Consider the following 27,364-nt stretch of genomic DNA (forward strand, 5'->3'; position numbering starts at 1 on the left):
TGCAGACTGCATTATAATCTTCTTTAGATATGCCTCCCTCTTTCCATTTAATAAACATTTCTTTCTTTTTAGCATGTGTTTAAGTTCTGTGTTCATCCATCCTGGTTTCCTTAAATGCTTCCCATTCTTCCTACTTTTTGGGATTATTAACGATTGTGCTTTGAGAATCTCATTTTTAAAAATTTCCCATCCTTCCTGGACATTTTTGTCCTTAAGGACATCCAGCCATTGGATCCCTCCTATTCTCTTTCTGAGTCTCTTAAAATCTGCCTTTCTAAAATCTAACCTTGAAGTTTGAGTCTTCACATGTCTTCCTCCTCTAGTTATCCAAAATTCTATAATAGCATGATCGCTGCCTCCTAGGGTCCCAGCCACCTTTACCTCCTCAACCATTTCCTCCCTGTTTATAAGGATTAGATCCAAAGTAGCAGATCCCCTTGTTTTCTCCCCTACCTTTTGGAAGATAAAGTTGTCAGAAAGAGAGGATAAGAATTTGCTTGACCTGTTAGTGGGGGCGCCATTTGCGCAGGTTTATAGGGTGCCAACCTCCACTGTCAGGTAGGGATATTACTTCAGGTGCTGAATAGGGATGTTTATAGGTCCCCTGGTTCCCTACATACATTCCTCTAACTCTCCAACTCTATGAGGTGCGGTCCCTCTCCATCCTTCCCTTATGTTCCCTCATATCCCTTCATACCCCTCTCCTTCCTATTTTTTTGTATATATATCCTTTTGTTCCTGTTTTTGTCATTTTTCTTTCATCACTATTTTGGGTTTAAAGTGCGCTCCTGGGGCTGGGCCGTAGCTTCACTGTGCGATTCTGGACCTATGAAGCATTTCCAGCTTTCTAACCACTGGGGTAAAATGAACGCGTGTTTTATATATACCGCGGTACATATGGTATGTTGCCAGGATAAGTGCCAGTTATTATATGTTCTGGACACTTTCCATGGCTTGGGATATTCATGGATGAGACTCCTTTTATGGTGACATCCAAAGCAGGATGCCGGTTGGTGATCCTGCGTGTCCCCTAGCTGTCGCTCCGTTATGTGCGATTTTCCCTTGTCTATGACGCGCATACCGGAAGTGACGTCTGCGTGTCACGGCCGGCATCTGCGTTCCACATACCGGATGTCAGGTGACCGGAACCGGAAGTGACACGATTATGAACAGAGCGCGATTAGGATTCAAAAGAGGATCTAATAGAGCATGAAGTAGCGCTGTCTGGTGAATGAGCTGCGCGACTTTGGGCAGCGTGCATACCGCATGTCCTCTTTTTTCTTTCCCCTGATGAATAGCTAAGGCTAAGAAACGCGTCGGGAGCGGCATCTGGGGAGCGGTATTTGGTTGGTGACCTTATGAATTTCGGTTCACCACCACCATATGGAGCCCCCTCTGAGATTCGAGAGCATGGACAGTCATCAAAATTGGTGAGGATGTTCCATTTCTATATAGCAGAGTTAAATGGTCACCATTGATGGGGCGAGTGTTTTCATGTTCCCATATCTCAGGGTGAATACCTTCATGTTCCCACATATTGGGGTACAATAAGTTGATATAGTGTACTGTGGGCTTCATTATCTTTTTTCCTATTTGCCATTCCTTCCTTGGTTTGTGTTAGAGATGCAATATGCTTATATGACATATATCTATATCTCTGGAAGTAACAATATATGGAAGTTCTCTTGGCTATTATATATCACAGGCAGTCAAACTGTGTGTTTTTAGGTCCTTGCATTTGGCATATATTTTATCTAATGGTATTAAACGTTAAGTTTTAAGTTTCTATAGAACTACACCTGCTGGTATCTATACCTGTTAGTTTTACTTGAGAGAGATTCCCAACAAATGTCTGGATAGTTGAAATCTCCCATGACCACTACGTCATATTTTTTGGAGAACTTGGTCATTTGATACATAAAGAGTTCATCCATATCTTCAGCTTGCCCAGGTGGCCTGTAGTAAATGCCTACAATGGTGTCCTTTCCGTTGTTCTCTCCTTGTATTCTTACCCAAACAGTTTCCACAGAACTCCCAGTCTCTGAAGCTTCAATCTCTGTGCAGATATACGCTTTTCTAACATACAATGCGACACCTCCTCCTCGTTTATCAAGTCTGTTTCTTGCAAATAAGTTGTATCCTTTTATTCCAATCATGTGTATCGTCCCACCAAGTTTCAGTGATTCCAATGACATCATATTCCTTTTCCTGCATTAGTAGTTCCAATTCTCCTTGTTTGTTGCCCATGCTTTGTGCATTTGTATAAAAACATTTTAGTTTGTGATTGGTTTCTCTTCCTCCCATATTTTTATTATTTAGATTTTTTTGTCTTTGTTCTTCCTTTCCACTTCCAGTAGCAGAGATCTCAATAGTATTTGTCAGCTGTATGGCTTTTTCTGGCCTTTTGCTTCCCTTCCCACATTGTTCTAGTTTAAAGCTCTTCTGATGAGTGTAGCAAGGCGACTTCCAAATACATGTTTTCCAGTCTTCGTAAGGTGCACCCCATCTCTAGCAAGTAGTCCATCGTATAGGTAATTCATTCCGTGATCCAGAAATCCAAATCCTTGTTGACGGCACCATCGACGTAGCCAGTTGTTCACCTGTAGAATCTTATTCCACCTCATTGTTCCATGGCCATCCACTGGGAGGATGGATGAGAAGACCACCTGCGCTCCCAATTCTTTCACTTTCTTGCCTAAGTCTTCAAATTCACTGCAGATGGTTTCCAGGTCCTTTCTTGCGGTGTCATTTGTCCCCACATGTATTAGCAGGAATGGGTAGTGATCTGTAGGTCTGAAGAGTTGATATCCTGTCAGACACATCTTTAATTTTTGCTCCTGGAAGACAGCACATTTCTCTTGATGTTATGTCTGGTCTGCAGATAGCGGCCTCTGTTCCTCTTAACAGGGAATCCCCCATGACCACCACTCTCCGTTTTTTCTTCACAACATTCTTCTTTCTCCATCCAGGAGGATTCTAAGGGCTTACAAGGTTATTCATTGCTGGCAAAGTCTTATTTTGCTGTATTTCTTCATGGTTCTCCTGCGTGAGAGCCTGGTACTGGTTCCAGAGCAGTATGGGTGCTGACTGCCTCTCGATCCTCCTGCTTCTGTGGGTCACATGCTTCCATTCCTCTGTTTCGTCAGGTGCAGTTCGAATTTCTTCTCTTTCTGAATTATGAAGAGATAATTCTGCTCTGTCTAAGAACTCTTCACCTTCCTTAATGATTTTCAAGGTAGTTAACCTCTCTTCTAGATTTCGCAACTTTTCCTCCAACAGGGACACAAGCTTGCATTTCTGGCATGTGAAGTTTGGCTTTTCCACTGGCAAGTCTGTGAACATGTAGCAGGATATGCAGCTCACCAAATGGCTCCTGGACTCTTCCATGTTCTTATTGTTAATGTTCTGAAAACAGTGAAAAAAGCTTCAAAATGCGCGCGCCTATCGGCGCGCGGTTTACCGATGTCCTCTTTTCAGCTCCAACAGCCAAAATCCAGTGTTCTTTGAGCTCGAAGACTCTTCACTTACCCCAAAATGCAGTGGGAATATGCAAATTATCTCCTCAGGACTCCTCCCCTGGTTTTTTTGCAGGGCTCTGGCAGTGCTCCTCCTGTTCCTCCTTGCACAAAGGCGGAAATAGCGGTCCTGCTGCTGGGTTGCAGCACCTCCAGCCTCTGGACACTACGCTGACAGACACAGCAAACCTTCTTGCCACAGCTCGCATTGATGTGCCATCCTGGATGAGCTGCACTACCTGAGCAACCTCTGTGGGTTGTAGAGTTCGTCTCATGCTACCACGAGTGTGAAAGCACAACATTCAAAAGTGACCAAAACATCAGCCAGAAAGCATTGGTACTGGGACATTGGTCTGTGGGCCCCACACTCCTTTATTGAGGGTGTCTTGATAATTGATAATTTCCATCTATTGTCTATTCCATTTGCACAACAGCATGTGAAATTGATTGTCAATCAGTGTTGCTTCCTAAGTGGACAGTTTGATTCAACAGAAGTTTGATCTATTTGGAGTTATATTCTGTTTAAGTGTTCCCTTTATTTTTTTAAGCAATATATATATATATATATATACACATACATACATACATACACACACATACACACACATATACAGTACAGACCAAAAGTTTGGACACACCTTCTCATTTAAAGATTTTTCTGTATTTTCATAACCTTGAAAATTGTACATTCACACTGAAGGCATCAAAACTATAAATTAACACATGTGGAATTATATACTTAACAAAAAAGTGTGAAACAACTGAAAATATGTCTTATATTCTAGGTTCTTCAAAGTAGCCACCTTTTGCTTTGATGACGGCTTTGCACACTCTTGGCATTCTCTTGATGAGCTTCAAGAGGTAGTCACCAGAAATGGTTTTCACTTCACAAGTGTGCTCTGTCAGGTTTAATAAGTGGGATTTCTTGCCTTATAAATGGGGTTGGGACCATCAGTTGTGTTGTGCAGTAGTCTGGTGGATACACAGCGGATAGTTCTACTGAATAGAGTGTTAGAATTTGTATTATGGCAAGAAAAAAAGCAGCTAAGTAAAGAAAAATGAGTGGCCATCATTACTTTAAGAAATGAAGGTCAGTCAGTCCGAAAAATTGGCCAAACTTTGAAAGTGTCCCCAAGTGCAGTTGCAAAAACCATCGAGCGCAAAAGAAACTGGCTCACATGAGGACCGCCCCAGGAAAGGAAGACCAAGAGTCACCTCTGTTTCTGAGGATAAGTTTATCCGAGTCACCAGCCTCAGAAATCGCAGGTTAACAGCAGCTCAGATTAGAGACCAGGTCAATGCCACACAGAGTTCTAGCAGCAGACACATCTCTGCAACAACTGTTAAGAGGAGACTTTGTGCAGCAGGCCTTCATGGTAAAATAGCTGCTAGGAAACCACTGCTAAGGACAGGCAACAAGCAGAAGAGACTTGTTTGGGCTAAAGAACACAAGGAATGGACATTAGACCAGTGGAAATCTGTGTCTTTGTGCGACGCAGAAAAGGTGAACGGATGGACTCTATATGCCTGGTTCCCACCATGACGCATTGAGGAGGAGGTGTGATGGTGTGGGGGTGCTTTGCTGGTGACACTGTTGGGGATTTATTCAAAATTGAAGGCATACTGAACCAGCATGGCTACCACAGCATCTTGCAGCGGCATGCTATTCCATCCGGTTTGCGTTTAGTTGGACCATCATTTATTTTTCAACAGGACAATGACCCCAAACACACCTCCAGGCTGTGTAAGGGCTATTTGACCAAGAAGGAGAGTGATGGGGTGCTACGCCAGATGACCTGGCCTCCACACCAGACCTAAACCCAATCGAGATGGTTTGGGGTGAGCTGGACCGCAGAGTGAAGGCAAAAGGGCCAACAAGTGCTAAGCATCTCTGGGAACTCCTTCAAGATTGTTGGAAGACCATTTCCGGTGACTACCTCTTGAAGCTCATCAAGAGAATGCCAAGAGTATGCAAAGCAGTCATCAAAGCAAATAGGTGGCTACTTTGAAGAACCAAGAATATAAGACATATTTTCAGTTGGTTCACACTTTTTTGTTAAGTATCTAATTCCACATGTGTTAATTCATAGTTTTGACACCTTCAGTGTGAATGTACAATTTTCATAGTCATGAAAATACAGAAAAATCTTTAAATGAGAAGGTGTGTCCAAACTTTTGGTCTGTACTGTATATACACACACAGTTAGGTCCATATATATTTGGACAGAGACAACATTTTTCTAATTTTGGTTCTAGACATTACCACAATTAACTTTAAACAAAACAATTCAGATGCAGTTGAAGTTCAGACTTTCAGCTTTCATTTGAGGGTATCCACATTAAAATTGGATGAAGGGTTTAGGAGTTTCAGCTCCTTAACATGTGCCACACTGTTTTTAAAGTGACCAAAAGTAATTGGACAATTGACTCCAAGGCTATTTCATGGACAGGTGTGGGCAATCCCTTCGTTATGTCATTCTCAATTAAGCAGATTAAAGGCCTGGAGCTGATTTGAGGTGTGGTGCTTGCATTTGGAAGGTTTTGCTGTGAAGTAAACATGCGGTCAAAGGAGCTCTCCATGCAGGTGAAACAAGCCATCCTTAAGCTGCAAAAACCCATTCCAGAAATTGCTACAATATTAGGAGTGGCAAAATCTACAGTTTGGTACATCCTGAGAAAGAAAGAAAGCACTGGTGAACTCATCAATGCAAAAAGACCTGGGTGCCCACGGAAAACAACAGTGGTGGATGATCGCAGAATCATCTCCATGGTGAAGAGAAACCCCTTCACAACAGCCAACCAAGTGAACAACACTCTCCAGGAGGTAGGCGTATCAATATCCAAATCTACCATAAAGAGAAGACTGAATGAAAGTAAATACAGAGAGTTCACTGCACGGTGCAAGCCACTCATAAGCATCAAGAATAAAAAGGCTAGACTGGACTTTGCTAAAAAACATCTAAAAAAGCCAGCACAGTTCTGGAAGAACATTCTTTGGACAGATGAAACCAAGATCAACCTCTACCAGAATGATAGAAAGAGAAAAGTATGGCGAAGGCGTGGTACAGCTCATGATCCAAAGCATAGCACATCATCTGTAAAACACGGCGGAGGCAGTGTGATGGCTTGGGCATGCATGGCTGTCAGTGGCACTGGGTCACTAGTGTTTATTGATGATGTGACACAGGACAGAAGCAGCCGAATGAATTCTGATGTATTCAGAGCCATACTGTGTGCTCAGATCCAGCCAAACTGATTGGTCGTCGTTTCATACTACAGATGGACAATGACCCAAAACAAAGCCAAAGCAACCCAGGAGTTTATTAAAGCAAAGAAGTGGAATATTCTTGAATGGCCAAGTCAGTCAGCTGATCTCAACCCAATTGAGCATGCATTTCACTTGTTAAAGTCTAAACTTCAGACAAAAAGGCCCACAAACAAACAGCAACTGAAAACCACCGCAGTGAAGGCCTGGTAAAGAATCAAAAAGGAGGAAACACAGCGTCTGGTGATGTCCATGAGTTCAAGACTTCAGGCAGTCATTGCCAACAAAGTGTTTTCAACCAAGTACTAGAAATGAACATTTTATTTACAATTATTTAATCTGTCCAATTACTTTTGGCCCCTTTAAAAACAGGGTGGCACATGTTAAGGAGCTGAAACTCCTAAACCCTTCATCCGAATTTTAATGTGGATACCCTTTTAAAGCTGAAAGTCTAAACTTCAACTGCAACTGAATTGGTGTGTTTAAAATTCATTGTGGTAATGTCTAGAACCAAAATTAGAAAAATGTTGTCTCTGTCCAAATATATATGGACCCAACTGTACATACATACATAAACCAACAAAGTTAAAAAAAACAAAACATATGATAAACCTTAATAAGGGAGCATGATCCCGTGCTCCCGTCCTACACCATAAAGAGGATAACCTCACTGAGTTCAGCGTCCAGTATTGATGTTGTAACGAACGCTGATGGAAAAAATTTCCATTTTAACATTTGTTAGAAAAAGTTCCATTTCCTTCTTCATATATTTAAAGTAGGGAGAGAAAAGAAAGATCCCAAAGACGGCGGTGAAGGAGTCAAAGATTTTTTCCACGTGTTCCTGAATTAAGCTGTAGCCATTCCATAGCTTTAGTTGGTGTCATGAAAAACGTTGAGGATCCCTCGTAGACGGAGTCGAGCAGGGTAGATCATTGAGTATAGAATATTCTTTTCTCTGAGCTTCTTCTTGACCTCTATGAACTGGGCCCGTTGTTTCTGCAAGTCTATTGAAAAGTCTGGAAAGATCGATATTATAGTATTATTAAACTTAACTGGACCTTTCTGTCTGGCCAGACGAAGAACTATGTCTCGGTCTTTGCAATTTAGAAGGCGAGCCAAAAAGGTACGTGGCGGAGCTCCCGGAGGAAGAGATCTTGAAGGGACTCTGTGAGGTCTTTCTATAGCAAATGTCGAGGAGAGCTTGCTTGTCTCCTAAATTATATTTAAGCCACATTTCCAAAAATTGTTCAGGCCGCTGACCTTCCAAGCGCTCTGGAAGAACAATGATTCGGATATTATTTTGGCGCATCCTATTTTCTAAATCGTCCGCCTTCTGTCTCCAAGCATTTGTGGACCCAGCTACTTTTGTCAATTTGGTTGCCATGGGTGATAGTTTATCTTCCAAGGGAGACACTCTGGTTTCATCCTCCGTAATGCATCCCCTCATGGCTTGCATATCCTGCCGGAGAAGTCCCACTTCAGAGTGCACTTCTTCTATTTTCCCAATCAGAGGTCCTAGTTGAAGATATACAGTTATATGAAAAAGTGTGGGCACCCCTATTAATCTTAAGCTTAATGTTTTATAAAAATTGGTGTTTTAGCAACAGCTATTTCAGTTTGATATATGTAATAACTGTTGGACACAGTAATGTTTCTGCCTTGAAATGAGGTTTATTGTACTAACAGAAAATGTGCAATCTGCATTCAAACAAAATTTGACAGGTGCATAAGTATGGGCACCCCACCAGAAAAGTGACATTAATATTTAGTAGATCCTCCTTTTGCAAAAATAACAGCCTCTAGTCGCTTCCTGTAGCTTTTAATGAGTTCCTGGATCCTGGATGAAGGTATTTTTGACCATTCCTCTTTACCAAACAATTCCAGTTCAGTTAAGTTTGATGGTCGCCGAGCATGGACAGCCCTCTTCAAATGATCCCACAGATGTTCAATGATATTCAGGTCTGGGGACTGGGATGGCCATTCCAGAACATTGTAATTGTTCTTCTGCATGAATGCCTGAGTAGATTTGGAGCGGTGTTTTGGATCTTTGTCTTGCTGAAAGATCCATCCCCTGCGTAACTTCAACTTTATCACTGATTCTTGAACATTATAGTCAAGAATCTGCTGATACTGAGTGGAATCCATGCGTCCCTCAACTTTAACAAGATTCCCGGTGCCGGCATTGGCCACACAGCCCCAAAGCATGATGGAACCTCCACCAAATTTTATTGTGAGTAGCAAGTGTTTTTCTTGGAATGCTGTGTTTTTTTGCCGCCATGCATAACGCCTTTTTGTATGACCAAACAACTCAATCTTGGTTTCATCAGTCCACAGGACCTTCTTCCAAAAAGATATTGGCTTCTCCAAATGTGCTTTTGCATACCTCAGCCAACTCTGTTTGTGGCGTGCTTGCAGAAACGGCTTCTTTCGCATCACTCTCCCATACAGCTTCTCCTTGTGCAAAGTGCCTTGTATAGTTGACCGATGCACAGTGACACCATCTGCAGCAAGTTGATGCTGCAGCTCTCTGGAGGTGGTCTGAGGATTGTCCTTGACTGATCTCACCATTCTTCTTCTCTGCCTTTCTGATGTTTTTCTTGGCCTGCCACTTCTGGCCTTAACAAGAACTGTCCCTGTGTTCTTCCATTTCCTTACTATGTTCCTCACAGTGGAAACTGACAGGTTAAATCTCTGAGACAGCTTTTTGTATCCTTTCCCTGAACAACTATGTTGAATAATCTTTGTTTTCAGATCATTTGACAGTTGTTTTGAGGAGCCCATGATGCCACTCTTCAGAGGAGATTCAAACAGGAGAACAACTTGCAAGTGGCCACTTTAAGTAGCTTTTCTCATGATTGCATACACCTGGCTATGAAGTTCAAAGCTCACTGAGGTTACAAAACCAAAAAAAGTGCTTTAGTAAGTCAGTAAAAAGTAGGTAGGAGTATTTAAAACAAGAAAATGATAAGGGTGCCTATACTTATGCACCTGTCAAATTTTGTTTGAATGCAGATTGCACATTTTCTGTTAGTACAATAAACCTCATTTCAAGGCAGAAACATTACTGTGTCCAATAGTTATTACATATATCAAACTGAAATAGCTGTTGCAAAAACACCAATTTTTATAAAACATTAAGCTTAAGATTAATAGGGGTGCCCAAACTTTTTCATATAACTGTAACTTGCATTAATTGATCAGAGACTTGTCTTAAGGTTAAATCTTCTTGATCTCCACCCTCCTCATTATCAGAAGCTTGACCTTTTCGTTGGTCTGTAGCTTTAACATTTGATGGATTATTTCTAAGTGACCGTGGATTGGCTGAGGGGTCACTTCTTGCAAATTCTTTTAGTTTTGAATGACATTGGTTTTACCATATAGTGTACTGGAAAATGGGGAAAAAAATACAAGTGTGGTAGAATTGCAAAAAAAAGAGCAATGCCACAAATGTTTTTTGGGTATTTTATTTACAATGTTCACTACATGCTAAAACGGACCTACTATTCTGATTCTCCAGGTAATTAAGAGTACGCAGATATCAAACATGTATAGGTTCTTTTTTACTTAAAGTGGGTAAGGGCTTATTTTTTCCGTGCCAAGCTGTCGTTTTGTATTGATATAATTTTGGGGTAGATATAGTGTTTTGATCGCCCGCTATTGCAATGTTGCAATGGCCAAAAAAATGTAATTCTGGAGTTTCGATTTTTTTTTTCTCGTTAAGCAGTTTACAGATCGGATTAATTCATATTTTGATAGATCGGACATTTCTGAACGCAGCGATACCAAATATGTGTATTTATTTGTTTTAATTGTTAGTTTGATTTTGAATGGGCCAAAAGGGGGGGTGACTTGAACTTGTGTTAATTTTTTTAGTTTTTCCTTACTTCAATACTACCCTAAGGAGACTTGGCGCTGCGATCTTCTGATCGCCTGTGCTACACATATCAGGGCTTCCTGATCTCCAAGAATGCCGGTCTCGGGCTGCCACTGTGCTGGTGTCGGAGAGGAGTGTAGGTTTTTATTTTACAACGGGCTCTACGTCATTTAAAAAGGGGTTGTCCAAGTAGTGTAGGAAAGAATAACGTGGTACAAAGAAGTGTACCACTATGGAAACATATGCCACTTTAAGCCTATATAGTGCATTGATCTGGGCCTTCCTTCTGCTATTTATGTCAGAAATTTCAAAGTACATCACCAATAAAAGGTTCAGGCACTATGTACACAAAACCCAAGCATTTTGTAATGTACTTAGATTGTTCACTTCCTTAGAGTGAAACTTTTAGGACTTGTCATACAATTACATATTTCCGTAAAGTTGACAAGTCTATAATATTATAATGTGCAGACTCATGAGCCGCTACACATACTTAAGATTCCAATGGAAAAAGACAGTGCCCACAGGTGGTGGATTGTTGCATTCTAAAAACTGTAGCAAAGCCAGGTAGGACTGAGTTAACTACTAGCACTGCAGATCTTGATTAAATGTCAGTGTCAGTCTGCTGGTTGGAGCAGAGTCAAGTGTGCTGCTGGTGAGTGACTAGTCAAAATGTGAGCTGAAACAGAGAGATGTGCCATGGTCTCTCTCAGAATGGAGACTGCATGGGTCAGCTAGGAAAACTAAGCAGTCTGGTTGTGGGTGCTGCAGAGAACAGTTTGAAAGCTGCAGCCTGTTCAGTGTGAACTGTGCCCAGAGTTGAACACTTCTGTTTGGCACTGGAAGCTGCTGAAGCTCAGGCTGAAGGGGATACAGAGACTGCTGGAACCAGGCCTCTTCTGTGTATGCAGTTCCCTCTGGGAGAAAGTATTGTAATCTGTTCAGTTGAGCCCCCACTGACATATGTGCCCTGCTAAATAAACAGTTTATTTGCTAGGATACCTTTGTGCCCAGAAGAGGCTGATTTAGAGTCTCTTGTAGTTTTATGAAAGCAATAAAACTGCATGTTTGGACCAAACCGTATTGCCTGTGTGAACGCTACCTAATGCCTACCTGAAAGAGTGAAAACCTACAAAACATTCTGCTTTTGTTTGGAAAGATTTGTAAAAGTTAACTATTTTTTCCAATCTTCAAGGTCCTGACAGGCTTTTCAAAACTACATAAAACATACTTGGCTGAAATGGCGCAGCCAGGCTCTAATACTGCTTATAGTTTGGACAGCAGGACTCCAGTGCAGTGATGCGCAACCCGTGGACCACATGCAGCCCGCACAGTGATGACCAGAAACGGCTGATGACAAACTTGTGCGATCAGCTGTGTCATTGCACTCTGAGAAGATCCCTGGGGGCAGGCAGTTACTATGCTGCTCAGTAACCAGTAAGTGCTTTCCTTCACTGCCAAAGAGACGCTCATTGGTAATTACAAGCTCCTGTCAGTGGCAGAGACTCTGACATGAGTCTACACTAACCAATGAGCGCTCTCCCTTGTAGTAACACAAAGCGCTGATTGGTTACTAAGAGGCTCCTATCACAGTCACATCCCTGCACTGTGACAAGAGCTTTTCCAAGGAAGGAACGCTCTGCTGCTGCTGTAGAAGAGGAGGGGATGCTCCTCCTGCTCCTACATTGTCCTGTTCCCAATCTTGGGCATAATTCGTTTTTTTTTATTCGTTCTTGCCTTAGGGTATGTGGTATGTGCACACGATGTTTCACCCCCCGCGGCTTCTGCAGAGAAGCTGCCGGCGGCTTCTGCTCAATACGCTAATGAACGGAGGCTTTTTTTTTTTTTTTTTTTTTTATTTTCGACATGCGGACTTTCCTCATAGAGGTTAGGTCTATGGGGAAAGCACGCATGCGGACCCGCAGGAGAAGTTGACATGTTGTGGTCTGGAAAGACGCATCGCATGTCAGTTTCTGCGGGTGCACGGAGACACGTAGTGGGCATGGGATTTGTATAAATCCCATCCACAGCAAATACTGATCGTGTGCACTTACCCTTAGAATGGGGCGCTCAATGACCCTGCGGACCTGCTACTTCACAAGAGAAGATGTATGTACCTGACCTACAAGAGAAGGCAGCCAAGTATTACACAGTGACAAAGGGCCAATTATATATGAACCCAATATATGACGCACGTATCTGATATGTGAGGGGTATGTGTGTGCTGCCTATGTCAGATGTGAGTGGTGTGTCTGATATGTGATTGTTGCCACTAAATAGATTCTGACTGGAGCTAGGGAATAATGAGCAATTTAGAAACGATTATACATGGCCACTGTTTGAGTTCCAATGTCATGTTAGTACGACACAAAGTAAGTTTTATTGCGGTCACTTACAGCAGAAAAAGAGGATGTGCGTCCCTCAGACTACAAAGGGTTGTGCATTCCAGATCTAATGACAAGCTCCCTTTAAATAAGAAACAATATGGTGTATCTCATGTGTCAATTTAACTATGATTGTACAGCACCAAAGTATTCTTGTAAACAGGTCATATTTTAATTAATTGGAACTGTTCACTGCTTTGGCAACTGTGAAGTCTATTGTACTATTTGCGTCTCTTTACACCCAATGTATATACAGGCAAGTATACCACACAGTAAATTGGTGAAGAGTAAGTATATAAATAATGCTTTTAAAAAAGGTATTTACTTGATCTTTGCTTGGAAAGTAGTGAAGAAAAAATCCCAAGAGAATTCCTGCTGCAATGCCAACAACAACTTCCAACACCCCTCGGATGATGCTGTTAAATGTGGAGCCTAAAAAACAAGGCAGAATGAATGCTGGCATACAGTTTCTCATCATGTATATAAATACTGAAGCAGATATCAAGCAAAACTTTGCTTAGAAAATATTCATTAAAATAACAGAATGGGACTGAAAAAGCCACAAAATGTGTGGCTATTGAGCATTAAGGGGTTTTCCAAAAACATCATAATAAAACGGCCCCCATAACTCAAGTCAAATGGCAGTCCATCCTAGTCATGCCAGAACTGGCTACAGTCTGAAGAAACACTGCTCCCGAGACCTGTGTCTCAACTGACAGAGGAACAGAATCGTAAGCATATACAGTATTTCTCCCAGAAAATTATTGCAATTGTACGTTTAGTTATACACATGTTTATTTTCTTTGTGTGTATTGGAACACACACAAAAAAAAAAAACTGAAAAAAAAAGGCAAATTGGACATAACTGCGCACAAAACCCCAAAACTGGGTTGGACAAAATTGTTTGCTTTACTTTTTAACCCCTTTCCGACGTGGTACGTAATAGTACGCACCACGGCGTCACCCCCTGTTCAGCGCGGATTTATACAGCTGAAATGTGCCCGCAACAGCCGTGAGTGGAATCGCGATCCACTAGCGGCTGTTGACTAGTTACATGACGCCGTCCATCTCTGACAGCGGCATTTAGCAGCGCCACGCCGGAAGCTTGTCACTTACCCTGCCCATCGGTGACCCAGTCACATGATCGCAGGCCACCGATGGGTTGGCATGACAACCTGGGGTCTGAAGAAGATCCCTGTGGTTGTCATGTACAGATTGCTATGAGCGCCGCCCAGTGGTCAGCGCTCATAGCATGTGAACAAATCTGCTACATACAAGCAAGAGCTCTGCTCATCGCCTGTGTGTAACAGAGGCAAATCAGATAATAGCTGCTTCTAGTCTCCCATGGAGACTATTGAAGCAAGAAAAAAAAAAAAAAGTTTTTAAAAGTAAAAAAAGAATTAAAAAAGTGTAAATCACCCCCCTTTCGCCCCATTCAAAATAAAACAATAAAGAAAAAAAAAAAACACATACACATATTTGGTATCGCCGCATTCAGAATCGCCCGATCTATCAATATATAAAAATAATTAATCTAATTGGTGAACAGCGTAATGAGATAAAAAAATCAAAATGCCAGAATTACCTTTTTTGGGTCACCGCAACATTGCAATAAAATGCAATAACGGGTGATCAAAACATCGGATCTACCCCAAAATGGTATCAATAAAAATGTCAGCTCAGCGCGCAAAAAATAAGCCCTCACCCAGCCCCAGATCCCAAGAAATAGAGACGCTACGGGTCTCGGAAAATGGCATTTTTTTTTTTGTTTTGTTTGTTTGTTTTTTAGCAAACTTTGGATTTTTTTTCACCACTTAAATAAAAAAGAGCCTATACATGTTTGGTGTCTACGAACTCGTAATGACCTGGATAATAATAATGGCAGGTCAGTTTTAGCATTCAGTGAACGTGGTAAAAAAAGCCAAAAAACAGCTGTAGAATTGCATTTTTTTTGCAGTTTCACCGCTCTTGCAATTTTTTCCCGTTTTCCAGTACACGATATGGTAAAACCAGGGATGTCATTCTAAAGTACAACTCGTCCTGCAAAAAATAAGCCCTCACACAGCCATATTGACTGAAAAATAAAAAAAGTTATGGCTCTGGGAACAAGGGGAGCAAAAACAGAAAATGCTCCCATCATGAAGGGGTTAACTTAGACCAGATATGTGACTTGAACATTTTATAGTCTCACTGCTGCTGCAATATGTAACATACCTGGCGGCGTCCTTGCATGGTGGTCCATCTCCCACTGTGCAAGAGGGCGCACTTGATCTCCTGTCCAGAATGTCTCTCTGGCTTCCCTCCATGCTGTCTGTTTGTGTCTGTTTCTGCTGCTTAAGGGCGGCGCCCGATCACTTCCTGCCTTTTGTACCTGCTGTGGGTCACACCCCTTGTGCGTCCTCAGCCTATTGCTGTCTGTCACTTGGTATATAGCTCAGCAGCTCCCTTCTATCCCTGCCTGAGCATAGTGTTTCCTTCAGTGTGTGCTTGCACTCTGAAGGTGCCAGGTCTCGTCTCTTGTCTCCTGCTTTTTGTATCAGTTCCCGTGTCTGAACTGAGTCCTGTATGTCTCCTGCTTTGCGGTATCAGCTCCCGTGTCTGAACTGTGTCCTGTATGTCTCCTGCTTTGCGGTATCAGCTCCCGTGTCTGAACTGAGTCCTGTATGTCTCCTGCTTTGCGGTATCAGCTCCCGTGTCTGAACTGAGTCCTTTCTGTGCTCTCTTGTCTGTCCTGTCTGAACTCGCTCCTAGCCTGTTCCTCTCGCCTTCTAGTGGCCGATTTCCTAGACCCGCTCCTGTGTCTGGTCTGTCCTGTCTGAACACGCTCCTTGCCTGTTCGTTCCGCCTCTCTGGGGGCCGTATTCCCAGACCCGCTCCTGTATCCCTCTGCAGTGTCGGTCTCCTCCGTACACTCAGTTCCAGTCTGAACTCTCTCCTGTCCTTTACCTGTTTTGCCTCTATGTCCGTTCCCTTCCTTTTTCTGCAGAGTCTGAACTCGTACCTAACTCCTGCTTGTTGTCTCTGCAAGTACTGTGTGAGTATCTGGCTCTGTCTTTCCCTTCCTGTCTGTTCCGTGTGAACAGAGCCCTGTCCTCCCTGCTCAGCCTTGTCTGCACTCTAGCTGTGCTTGCCTGTAACCCTCTGCCTGTATTGTTCCTGAGTCCCGGTGTGTACTGGGTCCTATCCCGCCTGTGTTCCTACCTGCTAGTGCCTCCCTGTCTGCACACTAGCTGTGCTTGCCTTTACCCCCCTGCCTGCATACCCGCCTGCCTGCATACCAGTCGTGCCTGCCTATACCCACCAGTCTGTGTGCCAGCCTACCAGCCTGTTCCTGTATTCCCCTGAGTGGGTCAACAGCCGTGTCCGGGGTCTGTCCTGGAGTAGCACCTGGTCCCTCTGCTCGGTTCCTCCTTGGTGCACTGGCGTCGTATGCCGTCGTGCGACCCTGGTCGGATCGGGTGAATACCTAGTCACGCCCCTCCAGGCATTCACTCTCCGGCACGGTCCAGTGGAATCACTACCAATCACACGCACACGCCGCTTAGCCCGGGCGTGTGCATAACACAATACTCATGTATTTCACTGACAGGAGGCCTTTTAGACCCTGCAGAGGCCTGAAAACACTGTCTCACGGGCCGCACCATTCAGCCACCCTCCCATGCCTGGCATCCCAATTGCTCCTGTTTCCTCAGGAGGCAGGTAGAGGTGACTATAATGGATAGAGCCTCCAGCTCCTTCTACCACCATTCAGCATATGCGACTGAGACAGCAGACGTGATGTGTGGGCTCATACTGTATATTGGGGGTGCTGTGTGTGAGATCATACATTAGTCCCCCCCCCCCCCTTCTATATAGTACTTGGTGGGCTGTGTGTGATTAATTACTGTATAAAGGGGAGTTCATACTGTACATAGAGGGCTGTGTTGGGCTCATGCAGTATATAGAGGGATGTGTGTGGGCTCATACTGTACTGTATGTAGTAGGGCCTGTGTGTGGGAGCATACTATATAGGGGGGCTAATGCATATGGTGGGCTGTGTGATTAATTACTGTATATAGGTGGGCTGTGTGGGGCTCATGAAGTATATAGGGGGATGTGTGTGATCTTATACTGTATGTAGTGTGGCCTGTGTGTGGGGGCTTATATTGTATAGGGGGCTGTGTGTGGACTCACAGCCCCGTATATATATATATATATATATATATATATATATATATATATATATATATATATATATATATATATATATATATATATATATATATATATATATATATATATATATATATATTATATATATATATATATACACACGGTATATAGGGTGCAAGGATGCTTTTCAATATTTCGTGATAGTTATTTTATTAAATGTAATTAATATTAAGCAGAATTAATTTCAGTTTATTGGTTCGGCCCTCCACAACAGTCAGTCTCTTATGTGGACCCTCAGGAAAATATGAATTGCCCACCTTGATCTCGAGCACATGTGTCAAAATCTGGCCCGCAGGGCGAGTATGTTTGGCCTGCGACGCAGGGCGGGTCCCCCGAGTATATTTGGTCCCCCGCCTGGCATTGCACTTTCAGCTATATCGGCATCCTAGATGCCAATACAGTTGAAAGCAATGACGGAGGATGGAGCGTCAGCGGGGCCGCTTTTTCCCGAGATGATTTTTGTCCATTCCCACTCACCTGGTATAAGTGTCAAATATTTTTCACTCTTGTTTCCACATACCCTAGTATGGGCATTTGACTGACCCCAAACCATAGACTTTCTCCTATATGGAGCAGATTGTTATTGTACAGTGTGGCATTATAGTGAGAAAATACTATATACGGTATATCTTTCAGATTTGAGTAACTAAATTGTGTTAAATCCACGTGGTTCTTCTAACATTTGGGTATTCTTGCATTTTTATAACTATAGAACAATACAGAAGTGCATGTTTATTTTTACCTGATGAAAAGGCCATCCCGAAACATGTATTAAAACCAGTTATAGCAAGGACGTCATCAAAACTTCCAGCCGCCATAAGCAATGTTGGGATCCCCTTATCTACCCCATATCCTTCTTTCTGTAGAAGTAGCATAGAAGGTACAACAACAGCAGGGGAAACCGCACCTAAAACAAAACTAGTCAAAGCCAACATAAGGATTCGTGTAATACATTATCTGGGCTGCAATTACATTACCATATGGAACAGAAACTTAAAGCTTACAGGTATGGCTTCAAAAATGCTTATTTTTTTTATTTATTTATTGGGGTAATGATAAGAAAAAAAATTGGGACTATTTTACTCACCAAAAAGGGAAAGTATCACATATATATTTTATAATCAGCTTTTACTGCATTTTTCTTCCCTTTTCTGTTCATGATTATGGGCACAGCCATTTAGCCTGATCTGCTGTTAAATTTGCTTTAGTGCAAACACATGGACAAAAGAAGTCGGTAGATTTAGAGCTGTTAATTGCCATCTAAGGGAGAGTATTCTAAGCATGTTCTGTGGCCTGTGCAGAAGTCCTTGTGCAGAGAGAGGAGCTGAGACCGCACTAGCCTGGTAGCAGATAATGTATTAGGGGCGGCTTTGCCACACCACCGTCCTGCACCAGTTCCACCCATTGGAGCGGACTAGGACTGGTGTAAAAATGTCAAAAGTTGTAAAAAATTGAGTTTTCAAAATGTTTTACACCAGAAAACTGCCGTCATCTCTTTGATGTATTGGCCCCTTTGTGCCTGGTGCAACTATGCAAAAATATGCAGCCAGCGAGCTCCATTGCTATCAATGTTGAAGGCATAATAAGTACTAACTTTGCAAGGCTAATATTATTGGGGGTAAATCATAGAAGTCATCCTTACACATAAAACATAAACCAGTGAATAAATGTACATTAAACAAAAGAAACATTACCCCAACATAAATCCCCATGTCAGTGGCAGTCCTATCAAAAGGTAAGAGAAAAGAGCAGCTGAACAAGACTCAATGGCGCAGGGACCAAATGAAAGTCGTAAACACACGGATTTCAGTTTTCTTAGGGCCTAAAAAACACAGAATAATATAAAAGGTGATGATATTTGGTTGTAAAAAAAAAATGATTCTACTCTAGCTATGGCCTAATTCTGCAGAAGTGCATTTCACGTCTAAGTTCCATGGGTATGTTAGTCAGAATTTTTAGGTCTGTATTTTAACATACTATATGTCATATTGATTTTGATAGTGTTTCTCTATTAAAAAAAAGTGTGTGTATAGTATAATATATATATATATGTATATGTAACACACACACACACACACACACACACACACACACACACACACAGTCTCCTGTTTTCTGCATCTATGTTCACATTTACACCACTGCAGTGGAGCAAAATACAAGTGGATTATATCTAATGACACTATATGAAGATTGCTGCAATATGGAGATATGCTGTATATGTCTAAAGAGATGTGTAGTATTTTGTACCCAGGATGGTGCTGTAATGCTTACCTTTGGGTCCAGTCCAAGCCCGGCACGTGTCAATATGATTGCTAAAGCAATATTTCTCAAAGCAGCAGACCACTTATAACTGATTTGCACTTGGTCTGTGATTAATGGAGTATTTCGTATAAGGAAGCCAGCAAGTAACATACCTATGAAGGAAAACACAACCGTATCACAACACTTTAAGCACTTAACACCCGGGCGATTCTTCACTTTTGTGCTTTCGCTTCTTATCCTCCCCTTCTTTTGTATGAGGGCTTGTTTTTTTTGCAGGATTAGTTGCAGTTTTGAATGACACCATCCGTTTTACTATACAATGTGCTGAAAAAAAAAAGACAGGGGGGGGGGGTGGTATTCCAAATGGGATAAAATGGTGGGAAAAAAATACAATTCTGCCACAGTTTTTTTGTGTGGTTTTGTTTTTAAGGTGTTCAATGTGCTACAAAATAACCTGGAAATAAGAATCTACAGGTAAGTTCAATTACTACAGTACCAAACGTGCATAGGTTTTTTTTGTGTTTTTTTTATTTAAGTGGTTAAAAAATTCATTAGTTTGTAAAAAAATAATAATAATGTAATTATGTAATGTCATCTTTTCCAAGTCGCTTTTTTCGGTGGCGAGCTGACCGTTTTATTGATACCAATTTACGGTAAATACAATTCTAAGGGAGGTTACCAGGTTCATGGGAGAAGAGCTCATTTCTGTCTTGCATAGAGAAGACCATCTGCGAGGAATCCCCTAGCTTTGTCCACTGATAAAGTGAAAGTTAGTTAGCTAGTTACTAGTGGTCGTAACCGTGGATACCTAAGGTCCTGTAATGGCTGCACATGAGGAAAGAGATATAGCAAATCAAAAATACTATACTACATTTCTAATTGTAGGCATTTGCTAATATTATTATTATTACACCTACTACATATTGGGATAGGATCTTGGAGATGGGAATACCCCTTTAAGTCCATATTCCACCCTAAAGAGGATAAGGGAGAGAAAATAAAGAGGACCAGAACCAGTATTCGGAAGAGCTAGTCATGTCTACCGGAGAGTGTAAGTATGCATGTAAGTAATAATGTAATGGTGGGTGTAACCACTGAGATATAATATATATATATATATATATATATATATATATATATATATATATATATATATATATATATATATATATATATATATATATATATATATATACACACACATATTATATTATTTTTTTATATATCGGGTGAAGGAGGTCATCAGTGTTTTCCGATTGAAGAAACAGATAAGCTGATTAGAGCTGTTAGGTGGACTATGTACAGGGCCGGCGTCAGCACCCGGGCAAATGCCGGGGCCCTGAGCAGGCAGAGGGGCCCACTGGCGGTCGCGCACCCCGCTGGGCTATGGGCGGAGGAGAGCGGTGTCAGCGCCCGCCCTTCTCCGCCGCTTGCTCAGGGCCCCGGCAGCTGGATACTTACCTCTCCCCGTGCCTCCGCAGATCCGCTGTCTTCCTGCTCTGCGCTCCCTGTGACGTCTCAGGTCAGAGGGCGCGGTGACGTCTTTACACCGCGCCCTCCCCTGAGCCGTCACAGGGAGCGCTGAGCGGGAAGAAGCCGACAACGCTGGAGTCCCGACCCGAGCAGCGAGCAGCGGGTAGCAGGTCAGGAGAAGTGAGGTATTTGATTTTTTTTTTTTTTTTTTTTTTTTTTTAATGTATGGAGGCATGGGGCATTATAAAGAGGGGGGGGGGGGGGGGACATCCTGCATGGGGCATTATAAGGTGGGGAACAGCCTGCATGGGGCATTATAAAGGGGCGGGGGGCATCCTGCATAGTGCATTATGTGTGTGGGGGGGGGGGGGGACAGCCTGCATGGAGCATTATAAGGGGGGGGGGGGGCAGCCTGTATGGGGCATTATGTGGGGGGTAACAGCCTGCATGGAGCATTAAAAGGGGGGGGCCTGTATGGGGCATTATGTGGGGGGTAACAGCCTGCATGGAGCATTATAAGGGGGGGGGGGGGGGGACAGCCTACATGGGGCATTATAAAGAGGGGGGGGGGCATCCTACATGGGGCATTATAAAGAGGGGGGGGGCATCCTGCATGGGGCATTATAAAGAGGGGGGGTGACATCCTGCATTATGTGTGTGTGTGTGGGGGGGGGGGGGGGGGACACAGCCTGCATGGAGCATTAAAAGGGGGGGGCCTGTATGGGGCATTATAAGGGGGGGGGGACAGCCTGTATGCAGCATTATATGGGGGACAGGTATCCTGTATGGAGCGTTATAAGGGGACAGGTATCCTGTATGGAGCGTTATATGGGGGCCAGTATCCTGTATGGAGCATTATAAGGGGACCAGTATCCTGTATGGAGCATTATATGGGGGCCAGTATTCCGTATGGGGCCTTATATGGGGGCCAGTATTCCGTATGGGGCCTTATATGGGGGCCAGTATACTGTGTGGAGCGATTCGCCGGTTTCTGAGCTATTGTGGAATTTACAATAGATATCACTCATGTAATGTAAGAAGTGAAATCTTTGCATTGTACTATATACAGAGATATTTCTCCGCCGTATCTCTGCATCATGAATCGTGGTATGTGTTAAAGGGGCCCACTGAGACTCTTTCGCCCGGGGCCCAGAAAAACCTGGAGCCAGCCCTGACTATGTATATGGAACCCAAAGGCCCCCAAATTCATTCAGGACATAATGTTTGGTGGGCTAGAGCAGGGTAAACATCGAACCTTTCCGGTTAACGATAAAGGGGTTGTTTCTTATCAAAAGAGAGGAGTGGAAAAAGCCTGAAAGGAAAATGTTCTTGCCGTCAGCTTCAAAACGCATATATCTATTTGAGGAAGACACCTCGGCTATATGGGATTAAGCTCCAAAAATTGATGTGGCCATTTCAAAAGCATCTACAAAATCTGTCTTTGACGATATGGGGGCTCTAAAAGACCACCTCGACAGGAAGGCGGATGGTCTCTTAAAGAGAGGTGGGGAATCTTCTGAGGGTTCCTATAAGTTTACCACTGCAGCAACATGTACAGCCAGATCCCTGATGGTATGGCTGGACCGCATGGAAGGCCAGCTGCATGATAAGACCGCAAGGGAAAGTATTCTAGCCGCTATCCCTATGAAGCAGAGGGCGGTAGCGTTCCTGCTCATTGCTTCTGCAGATACAGTGCAGTTAGCAGTCAAATCTGCTGTTCTATTAATGAGGTGTTATAGAAGCCCAGGTTGCTTTGAAAGCAGCCTTCAGCTCGTCTGCATTGTTGGGTCTGGTGTCTCATCTTCCTCTTGACAATACCACATAGATTCTCTATGGGGTTAAGGTCAGGCGAGTTTGCTGGCCAATCAAGCACAGTGATACTGTTGTTTTTAAACCAGGTATTGGTACTTTTGGCAGTGTGGACAGGTGCCAAGTCCTTCTGAAGAATGAAATTTCCATCTCCAAAAAGCTTGTCGGCAGAGGGAAGCATGAAGTGCTCTAAAATTTCCTGGTAGACGGCTGCACGGACTTTGTTCTTGATAAAACACAGTGGACCTACACAAGCAGATGACATGGCTCCTCAAACCATCATTGATTGTGGAAACTTCACACTAGACCTCAAGCAGCTTGGATTGTGGCCTCTCCAGTCTTCCTCCAGACTCTGGGACCTTGATTTGCAAATGAAAATTGGACCTTCAAGAGTGTGTCAATGACTGCCTTCTGGACATCTGTCAAGTCAGCAGTCTTCCCCATGATTGTGAAGCCTGTTGAAACAGACTAAGGGACCTTTCTAAATGCTTAGGAAGCCTTTGCAGGTGTTTTTTGTTAATTATTTTAATTTGCTGAGATAATGACTTGTGTTTTCAATGGCTGTAAGCCATAATCATCAACATTAACAGAAATAAACACTTGAAATAGATCACTCTGTTTGTAATGACTTTATAATATACGAGTTTCACTTTTTGTATTGAAGAGCTGAAATAAATTACCTTTTTGATGATATTTTAATTTAGTGAGATGCACCTGCATATAGCGGGGGATAAGAGGGAGAAAAGCAGAGGCTTCATGTTTGAGGGACCTTCCTCTTGAGAATAAAAAACCCGTGCAGTGATGACATACGCCATCTAGGGGGAAGATGGTCTCTCTTTTTTCCCTGCCTGGGCTCGGACTTCATCAAACAGATTCTCAACATCATAGAATCAGGCCTAAGATTATAGTTTCTGGCTGTTCCCTCATGGTATGTTATGGTAAAAGCTTGGAATCTTCCGGGTGAACAGCTGGCTCTGGAGGAGGAAGTTACAAGCGATAGATGCTACTGCGCCCTTTTGCTGGAGGTAAAAAATTTTTTTTAAAGAACAATATAAATGTTTTACTCAACTCTTTATGTAGATTTATTGTATATGTGAACTGTAAAATTGTGCATGAATTTGAACATATATGTTTTAGGCTTCATTCAAATGTACATATTGTTGAGTGTATGTTCTATGCTTTTCACGAACATAACACGTACCCATTATAGGCTGTAGGCCTGTTGACATGTCTGTATTTTTTCACGGATTATATGTCTGCGCAAAATTCAGACATGTCCAGGAAAAATGCCAATACAAGTCTATTCCTCTGTGAAATAAATACACAGTAGAGGGATGACATCCGTGTGCTGTCCATAGTTAACAATGCAAAGGATATGAGAAGTTTTGTAATGTATTTATCAATCTGTAAAAAACAGATGACACACTGATGGTAAAAACGGACACATGAACCAAACAGGGATGACACCAGTACCATCTTTTTTTTTTTTCTTTCACAAAAGTGTGAATGAGGCCTTAAATAGATTCTCAAGTTTTAGGAATATGTGCTTAGTTAAAGTGTAACTGCACTTTCATAAAACTTTTGACAATGAGACTGGCAGAAGTTTTCCTTGGTGGGGGGTCCGAATTCCAAGTTCCCCACCATTTGCTAAAATAGAGGGTCAGATGCACCCAGCCGAACGTTGCACACCTCCGCGACAAAAGAGAAGGTGAATAGAAAGTCTATGAGCCCGTTGTAGCATCGGCGTCTCTGCCCCATTCCAGGCAGAGACGCCGTCCCTCTCACCTCCCCGCTCCTGGCGCGGCGTCCTCCAGCGCTGCTCTCCCCGCTGCTTCCGGCGCACGCTCCTTCCCCGGCAGTGTGCTTAGGGCGCGCGCACGCGCTCCCCCTCTCTTAAAGGGACCGCGCGCGCCGTCCTAAGGAGTCCCCGGCCAATTGCCGGAGGACCTCCCATATAAAAGGCACCTCCTCCAAAATGGAGGTGCCCGAGCAATGTTGTAGCACAGTTCACTACTCTGCTTCAGCCCTCAGGTCCCGTTGCCAGTTTCCTGCCAGATTCCTGCCAGCCTGCTGTCTAACTCCTGCTTGATTTTCCTGCTACCTGCCTGCCAGCCGGAGGTCCGACGGTCTGCCTTCCAAACTCCTGTCAGTCTGTCTAAGGACCAGCTTGCCCGCTCACCTGGGAGCGCACATCTTCTACCTGCCTGCTTACCTGAGGTCCGACGGTCTGCCTACCAACTCCTGTCAGTCTGTCTAAGGACCAGCCTGCCTGCTCACCTGGGAGCGCACCCCTGTTACCTGCCTGCTAGCCTACCCGGAGGCTCCGTCGTCACGTGCTGTGACCACCTGCCATTCCAGAGACTCCTGCCCGCTCACCTGGGAGCGCACACCTGGTACCTGCCCGCTAGCCTACCTGGAGGCTCCGCCGTCACGAGCTGTGACCACCTGCCATTCCAGAGACTCTCGCTTGCTCACCTGGGAGCACACATCAACCATCTGCCTGCTAGCCTACCTGGAGGCTCTGCCATCACAGGTCGTACCTAACCTTTATCCAGAGACTGCCCCGGTCACTTGCCGTGACCTCCTGCCCGTTCATCCAGAGACTGCCCCGGTCACTTGCCGTGACCTCCTGCCCGTTCTTTCAGAGACTGCCCCGGTCACTTGCCGTGACCTCCTGCCCGTTCTTTCAGAGACTGTCCCGGTCACCTGCTGTGACTACCTGCCCGTCCTCCCTGGTCGCCACCCGCTCCCTTACAAGGACCGCCCCCTTGTATAGTAGCTCAGAGGTTCCGCCTCCCAGACCCGTTACACCCGTCTTCAGTACGGAGTAGAGCAACACTTGGCTGATAGCTTTTGCTTTAATTTCAGTAGTCAGTGGGGGTCCCAGCACTCAGACCACCATCAATAAAACCTTCTGACATGACTTGTAAATAAATGGTTGTTTATTTACACATGTATATCCATATAACATAAATTGGCAAATAAATATACTGTTTATATTTTAGAAGGAGAAGTGGCCAACTTGTACATACCAAGCAGTGGAGGCAATGGAGGTAGATTTCTTATCCTAACAAGACCCACAAGTTTGCCACCAATAAAAGCAGCAAGAAGCAGAGCTAGTATTCCAAACAGATTTCCACCAGGTAAACATTCAGGACCAGTTATGGACCATACGACGGCCCAGACTAGTACTATCATGGTAACTGCAAACAGAAAATATAAAGTACAGTCTTCATCAATCACGATAGTAGAAAAGCTACAATTGATATATTTCATGTTACTTATATCTGTGTACCATTGGTGATTATAAAGGGAAGAAGCCCTTGAGGAGGACAAGCACAAAACTTCTTTATTCTCAGACATGCTTTGGCTGTAGAATCCTGATGGATGGGATGGCTTTCACGGTTTATCAGTGCACTTTCTTCAGTAGGAAGTGTCCTATCAGTTGTCTTTGTTGTATCCAGCTTCTCACCCTAGAGAGGAACAGAAACCACATTATATAATGAAGGAGACAGCTCTGAACTAGGAGTTTTTATGCTCCACAATCACCAACATGAACATGACCATTTAATCTATCTAAAAAGCAATTCTGACTACTATATTAGTGATAGCCATGACTGAGAGACAGATACATGATGAGGGAAAGGGAACTGTGCCAAATGTTTAAACTCATTTTACTAAGGTAAGAGCTAATTATAAATACTTACATAAAAAAACATAATGGGGCATGGCCCTGACATGGCACGAGAAGACGCACACACGGAGAGCTCTCTTCAGAGAGTGTTCCTAGGGTAACTATAAGCAATTTACAGCCTCCCACATGCCCTCCATTATGGGAAAGACAAGAGATCAGAGGTTAATCTGAGGTCCTCCACCTCTGTCAGCACATCTGTTACGCAGCATTTCTTATCAGAGGGCTCCTCTTCCCGAACAGCAGCCAGCGCCATTACTGCCTCACCTCAGCGTGGAACAAGAAGCAGTCTTAGCCTGTCATGATGCCAGACAGCTCAAGTCTGCAAGTACTGCACCAACTTCACCTCTCTCTCAATGTCAGCCTCACAAGATAACAGCTCCACAAGTCTCCATGGACTCTCACCGAAGCCCACATACTCAGCAGCTTGCTTCACAAGGGAGTTTACCCCCATCCCAAGCCACAGTGGATTCTGATATGGGGAACGCCATCATTGATTTGAAATATCATATTGCATCTATCCCTACTAAACAAAACATGGAGCAATATATACAGAGGCTGGACACCACATACAAAACTGAAATACATTCCCTCACTTCTAGCCTGTCACAGCTTACTGACCAGGTCCAGAGACTAGAAGATGATGTCATACAAGTTGGGCCATCATAATGCTCCTAAAGAAACACTGGATCTTGACAGCCAGCAAATAGTCTGTTTAATATGTTTGATGACCAAGCAAATCGCAATCGTCACAACAATATCCAGATAAGGGGTATACCTGAAAGCATCAATGCACAAGCGATTATGCCAACACTTCGGACATTATTCAATAATATCCACTAGGCCCTCTTGGCCCATGTCCTGAGCGTCCAAGGG

At 43.4% G+C, this 27,364-nt stretch overlaps 1 protein-coding gene across 2 annotated transcripts in view; it reads right to left on the reverse strand.

The window, feature by feature from the left end:
• Positions 1-27,364, reverse strand: part of SLC9B2 (solute carrier family 9 member B2) — a 76,054-nt gene that overhangs the window by 24,090 nt on the left and 24,600 nt on the right. For both annotated transcript variants that reach the window (XM_073639200.1, XM_073639192.1), the window contains exons 3-8: positions 26,093-26,270; positions 25,830-26,000; positions 19,525-19,667; positions 18,945-19,072; positions 17,993-18,168; positions 13,364-13,470 (exon numbers count right to left, since the gene is read on the reverse strand). In XM_073639200.1, coding sequence (XP_073495301.1) covers positions 13,364-13,470; positions 17,993-18,168; positions 18,945-19,072; positions 19,525-19,667; positions 25,830-26,000; positions 26,093-26,270 — 903 coding nt within the window. The remainder of the gene's footprint in view (positions 1-13,363; positions 13,471-17,992; positions 18,169-18,944; positions 19,073-19,524; positions 19,668-25,829; positions 26,001-26,092; positions 26,271-27,364) is intronic.

Source organism: Phyllobates terribilis, unplaced genomic scaffold, assembly GCF_046119375.1.
Source record: "Phyllobates terribilis strain yellow unplaced genomic scaffold, ASM4611937v1 Scaffold_1__5_contigs__length_1240528914, whole genome shotgun sequence".
In the NCBI taxonomy this organism is placed as follows: Eukaryota; Metazoa; Chordata; class Amphibia; order Anura; family Dendrobatidae; genus Phyllobates; species Phyllobates terribilis.